The sequence below is a fragment of the Octopus bimaculoides genome, chromosome 21 (assembly GCF_001194135.2).
Source record: "Octopus bimaculoides isolate UCB-OBI-ISO-001 chromosome 21, ASM119413v2, whole genome shotgun sequence".
NCBI lineage: Eukaryota > Metazoa > Mollusca > Cephalopoda > Octopoda > Octopodidae > Octopus > Octopus bimaculoides.
The window spans coordinates 5517315-5524297 of NC_069001.1; the positions used below are offsets into that span (position 1 = coordinate 5517315).

Consider the following 6983-nt stretch of genomic DNA (forward strand, 5'->3'; position numbering starts at 1 on the left):
ATATATATATATATATATATATATATATATATATATATATATATAGATATGTGTGTGTCTATATATTTTATTTTGTTTTTATGTTGTGTTATGTTCTTTTATAATAAAAACAAATTTACATTAAACTGAAGGATTACTCAATACCTTTGCTAGAGACAAATTCATAATTCTTTCACAAAAATAGCATTGACAGTGACTTCGAAGTATGGCCCAGGTAAGCCATCATCAAACTGTCCAATGGTGGCTTAACTGATACGAAAAAGACCAACAATTTTGGGATACAAGTAAGGTCGATTACATCAACCCCAGTGCTTAACTGTTTCTTATTCTATTGACCCCAAAATGTTGAAAAGCAAAGTCAACCCTGGTGACATTTGAACTCACGATTCTGCCAACAGGCAACAAAGTAAAATTCAAACGCTGTATAGCTGTGGAAACAACCAAGAAAGACTGGCTATTAACCCTTAGAAGATGGGGGGAGGGGAAGTTGCCAGCAGGCAGCTTCAGAGAGATGGACTTTGTACCTCTTGGTTGCCTACTAGAAACTATTTTCTCTCTGTTAAGAGTAAAAACTCAGTCTTCTTTCTTGGCTGTTTTCACAGCAATACTTCGTTTGGAGTTTACTTTCTTGTCTGTAAAATACCAACACATTTGGTGCTTCTAAAAGGTTCGTTTATAATAAGACACACACACAATTATAAATGTGTGTGTGTAGCTATCTCTCTTTCTCTCTCTCTCTATATATATATATCTATATGCACACAGTATATATATATATATATATATACACATACGATAGAATAAGTACTAGGCTTCTAAAGAATAAGTCCTGAGGTCGATTTGCTCGACTAAAGGCGGTGCTCCAGCATGGCCACAGTCAAAAGACTGAAACAAGTAAAAGAGTAAAAGAGATACTTTTATAAATGTATATCTATCTATCTACCTTTCTATATGTCTGTCTATCTAGCTGTCTGTCTGTCTGTCTATCTAGCTGTCTATCTATCTATCTATCTAGATAGATAGATAGATAGATAGATAGATAGATAGATAGATAGATATGTGTATATTTATAAATGTGATAATGAATGATGGTTGACTGAACTTCAATAAATCTTTTGGTCACACAGCTGAAATGTTGCGCAAGGCTGTGGTTGATGGATACATATGTGTACATCTATGTCTGCATGTGTTTGTATGTGTGTCTGTGTTTGTATGTGTTCGTATATGTGTGTGTGGTTCATAATATTGTTATTTAAAAAGTCCTGCATAGAACATAAAATAGGAAAAACATAAAGCAAAACCATAATAGAGAATTTCCAACATTGGCAAAAGACCAGACATTTTGTTGAGTGTCTGCATTTGACCCGAATGATCCCGCTGCTGCCTAAATGCCTAAATGATATAGTTGCTTTACCTTTAGAGATCCCGGCAAAACATAAAAGAAGAAATACAACAAAGTTGACCTGGAATGAACTTCGGGGCCCGTTTGACCCTTGAATACAAAGGGATATCAAGTCATACCATGATAATATTTTACCATCTTCTTTACTGTTTCTGCCGCATCATTGTTATGTACTCCATAACAATGCAAGCAGTGCCAATTGATTAAGAGGTTGGTTTTGCAAATTATGAGGGGCCTAGTTTCCACTCCACTGAGTGGCACTTGTAACAACTGTCTTCTGTTGTAGTTATGGGTCAACCCAGAGACATCAGATTGTCTGGTGGAGTGCAGATTTAGTAGCACAGCAAGTGAAGTGTCTTGTAGTATTTACTTAAAGTGCAGGCCTGGCTACATGATAACAAGCTTGCTTCATAATCACATGATTCTAGGTTCAGTCCCACTGTATGGCACTCGAGGAAATCGTCTTCTACTATAGCTTCAAACCAATTAAAGTCTTGTGAGGGGATTTGGAGGAGAGAAACTGAAAGAAGCCTTTTGAATATAAATATAAACAAACCCTCACCAGATGTCAAGTAGTGGTGAGGGACAAACACATGCATACATATAAAGATACATAAAAAGGGTAAAGACCCCCCATCCTTGATCATAAACGACCATGGAATTGCACCTAGAAAGTTACCCTCTGAGGCACATGCCCAGGCAAGGTTGTTTATGTAAGATCAACAGTTACCCATGCATACAACCACTGATGTTATCGAAGGGGAAGGCAAAGGGGCCGATAAAGCTTGGGACCATTGATGTCGCAACTCATTTCTACAGCTGAGTGAACTGGAGCAACATGAAATAAAGTGTCTTGCTCAAGAACACAACACAGCCCGGTCTGAGAATTGAACTTACTACCTCGTGATTGTGAGCCCAATGCCCTAACCACTGAGTCATGCACCTTCACATATATACATACGTACATAACATAACTATCACACAAACAACACCACAACAACCATGATAGAAATGAGAAAGTAGTTTCCAAGGTTACTGCTACTTACCCTGCATGTATTAACATATAGAAGAAAAATCGCCATAACTCCAATCTTTTGTCCGGGCGGTATATAAATAGACTGTTCATTGGCACAGGACCATTTGGGCGGATCTCACCAGCATCAATGCAATGGTAGATGAAACTTCCCACCTAAAAATGGAAACAGAAATAGAAAGATGAGTAATAATGGTGTTGATGGTATTTGGAATCAAAAGTAATTTTGTTAGAGTGGTAGACCTAACATGTCACCTTTTATTATACCACAATTCATTTGGATTCTTGGTGACTTTAGATAGTGTAGTTGACCAAACATATCCCCTTGTCTAACAGCACAATTCGTCTAGGCTTGGACTGTTGAACTTCAGATTGTAAGATTGTGGTTTCAATTCCTGGACTGGGTGATGTATTGTGTTCTTGAACAAAACACTTTATTTCAAATTGTTCCAGTCCACTTAACTGGTTAAAATGAGTAATTCCATGACAGACTGGCGTCCTGTCCAGGGAGGAATATATACGCCAAAGAAACTGGAAAATTTGCTCTATGTTCCTTATGGAGTAATTTAGACTAGCTCTGGTAACTTTAGTTTGGGTAGTTGACCAAACATGTTACCTAGTGTAACACCACAATTCATCTAGACCTTTGGTGACTTTAGATAAAGTAATAGACCCAACATATCACCTTGCCGAACACTACAATTCCTCTTTGTAACTTTATTTATAGTAACAGACCAAACGGGTCACCTTGTGTACCACCACAATCCAGTTGATCCTTTGGTGACATATATATATGTATATGACACACTTCATTCAGTTTACTTCTACCAAATCCACTCATAAGGTTTTAGCCAACCTGGGGCTATAGTGAAAGACACTTGTCAAACAGTCAAACATACTGAAACTGAACCTGAAAACATATCACTGGAAAATAAACACCTTACCATACAGCCACTCCTGTGTCTTAGTCTTTTATGTATTGTTTTTAAGGATTATGCAAAAAAAAAATGTTAAATTTATTATCAATTGCTTTTATGTTGCATTGTGTAATATAGGATCATAGTCAGTTGGTGAGGAAGTGCGGGTTTAGTATGGCAAACATAACAGTTAGAGTCATGAAGTTTATTACCCAACATTCATACTTGCATATGAATTACATATAAATTACATTAAGACATCTGATGTTTATTCAGTGTCTTGCAAAAACTTGCAGTTTGTTGTTGATACAGAGAGTTTTCAAAATTTCCTTATTTTTCTAATGTATCTTATCCATTAATGCCACTTTATGACTGGCTATAATACTGTAATACTGGATCAGTTCTGTTTGATGAATGATATTTTACTTCTGGTTTGAATAATACTTTTTTTGCTTGTGTTTGTTTGTTTGTTTATTTATTATTTTTTTTTTTTGATATAACAGATAACATATTCATTCATTCTTTAGTCAGGGTGCATTTGGTTCCTGTAACAAATACTTTAATGTATAGTCTGTTTTACATCTTTTTGTTTATCTTTTCAGTGTAGTGTCTTTTATATTAATTGCACTACATTTGTTTCTATATTATTGCATAATTTGTTTTACTAAATTATTTCTGCATACTCTTTATTGACTATTAGCATTTGTTTTATCCTACTGATTTATTTTTGTAGCGCTGATTTTTATGAAGAAGTATCTGAAGGCTCTGCTGAGAGAAGGATTTTCATAACTGCTGTTTTATATCCGTTGTGGATATTCAATATCTCTGTGTTCATGTAGAGGCATATTTGGAGTGGTTTTAGTGGATATGTTACGAATATATTGTTCTGAATAAAGCATAAAGGACAAAGTAAACAGGATGGTGGTAGTGGTGGTGATGGTAGGGGGAAGGACCTTTAATACAAAGCAAACAAATAAAAAAATTCAAAAGCCTAAAATTGGAGCATAGTTGTGTTTTCAATAAATAATGTGTTAAAGAAACATTATTACTCATGCGAATACACATTCACTTGTTCTTTCTCTTCCGCTCTTTTCTTTCTTTCTCTCTCTCTCTCTCTCTCTCTCTCTCTCTCTCTCACACACACACACAGATGTAGGCATGTGTTTGTGTATAACTCTTTGAGAATATCAGAAGGATTGAAACATTGAAGAGCAGGTTTATAACATTCTACTATAAGCTAACTAAAAAGATATATTATTATCATTATTATTATTATTATTATTATTATTATTATTATCATTATTATTATTATTATCATTAAGGCTGTGAGCTGGCAGAATTGTTAGCATGCCAGGTGAAATGCTTAGTCGCATTTTGTCTGTCTTCACATTCTGAGTTCAAATTCTGTTGAGGTTAACTGCCTTTCATCATTTCGGGGTCGATGAAATAAGTACCAGTCAAGTACTGAAACTGATGCAATCAATTATCCATCGGCCCCAAAATTGCTGGCCTTGTGCCAAAATTTGAAATAATAATAATAATAATAATGATAATAATAATAATAATAATGATGATTATTATCATTATTATTATTATTATTCAGGTCACTGCCTGGAATCGAACTCGGAATCTTGGGGTTAGTAATCCATGCTCTTAACCACTATGCCCATACGCTCACGGGCATATGGTGTAGTGGTTAAGAGCCTGTTCACATCAAATGTATAAGGGGGTCCACCAAAGTAAAAGGGTCTATGGAACTTAACTTGATAATATTGAATTTTGGCACAAGGCCAGCAATTTCAGGGATGGAGATAAGTCAATTACATTGACCCCAATACTCAACTAGTTCTTATTCTATTGACCCTGAAAGGATGAAATACAACATGAACCATGGTGGAATTTGAACTCATAACATGTAGACAGATGAAAGTCGCTCTTTTGCCCAGCATGCTAACAGTTCAGTCAACTTGTTACCTTAAAGAGAGTATAGAATTCTAAAAAAAACAAAATAAAAGAAGCATATGAAAGATGATTTGCCAATGAGAAGAGAGGAGAAAAGAGACGAAAAGAATAAGTGAAGGACAGACAAAGAATTTGTGAGATTATATATATTGATAAAATATTACTAATCATAGCAAATAACCAATGAAAGGCAATGTTTAAATATATTTAGATAATTCATGGACTTATTGATTATGAGTTACCCGAATATAAGACCTGAGATATTCAATAAGTGACACCACTAAAACAAAGTTCTTCTTAAGTTATGACAAACCACACCATTACTGAATTAAAGAGATAAACATCAAACAAATAGCTACAGTATTTTATTTGTTACCTGTCAATACTTCTATTTATAAATCACCACAACATTAAACATTTGACAGTCCCTTTTCATTAGTCAACACTCCCGTTATTTTTTTTTATCAGATCTGATTCATTCTTTTTCGATACCAGCTGACATAAGATTCTATAATGCAAACTTCTTGTTTTAAATCAGTGGTATTCAGCTGGGGCCCATACAACCCTTGAGGGTCCATATAAGATTTGTTATTAAAGTTTATGTGCAATTGATTGATTATATGTCTACAATACTCAAAATATTTTAACAATTTTTTTTTATTAGATTCCTAAAAATATTGGTTTCAAATTTTGGCACAATGCCAGCAAGTCCCAAAAGGATTAAAGGCAGAATATAGTGGAATTTGAACTCAGAACGTAAGAAATATATACTTTTCCCAACAAGACATATTATGCAAAGAATGAACCGATATTGCAACATAATGTATTCAAAAATTAAAGAAAATTAGCATTTGTTGTAATTGTGAGCTTCTTTAAAAAGATTGGAAAGGCTGGAGTGCGATTTCATGAAATATTTACCAATAAATAGACATACTTATGCAAAAATAAAAGAATACATAGAAAAGACTTGGGCACGATGAAGTGCTTAAAGCATAAACAATGGATGAAAACATGATTATGATTATGATAACAATGATCATGAGATAAAACCAAAACAGTTATCGTGCTAATTTGATTGCTCAAAGTGTTAAATAGATTGCTCTGAAATGAATTTGAATGTTCAAAAAGACACTTCCTCGTATTCCGACTGATTTGAATGCTCTCAATGGGCATTTTAATCTGAATGATGTAAATGCTAAATTCTTTGACCGAAATGTGAAATTGAATGATTGAAAAACAAATTTGAATGAAGAACTTCGTGGCACTAATTTCTTTTTGCGACTCTGAATGACCTGATTACCAAATTGAATGACAAACATACGAAAATAACTGCAAAAACCTATGTTATATGCTTTGAAATACGGGGAGTCTGAATATGAAAATAGTTCCTCTCCTACGATGTACCGTTTTGAAGTTGCAAGACATGAGTCTTGATAAGGGGGTCACATGAATGAATTCAGGTGTTAAGAAGGGATCAAAAATACTCTCTCCATTGGTTAAATATTTTTCGAAAGCAAGCATGGGTGTATGGTAAGAAGTTTGCTTCCCAACCACTTGTGTGTGTCTTCTGCTATAGCCTTAGGCCGACTAAATCATTGTAAATGGACTTGATAGAGGGGAAACTGAAAAAAGCCATTGTGTATATATATATATATATATATATATATAT

General features: G+C 34.3%; 1 protein-coding gene across 1 annotated transcript in view; it reads right to left on the minus strand.

Annotated features, from left to right (window-relative positions):
• Positions 1–6983, minus strand: part of LOC106871942 (rhomboid-related protein 3) — a 297954-nt gene that overhangs the window by 14360 nt on the left and 276611 nt on the right. The window contains exon 6 of the mRNA XM_052975292.1: positions 2449–2591. Coding sequence (XP_052831252.1) covers positions 2449–2591 — 143 coding nt within the window. The remainder of the gene's footprint in view (positions 1–2448; positions 2592–6983) is intronic.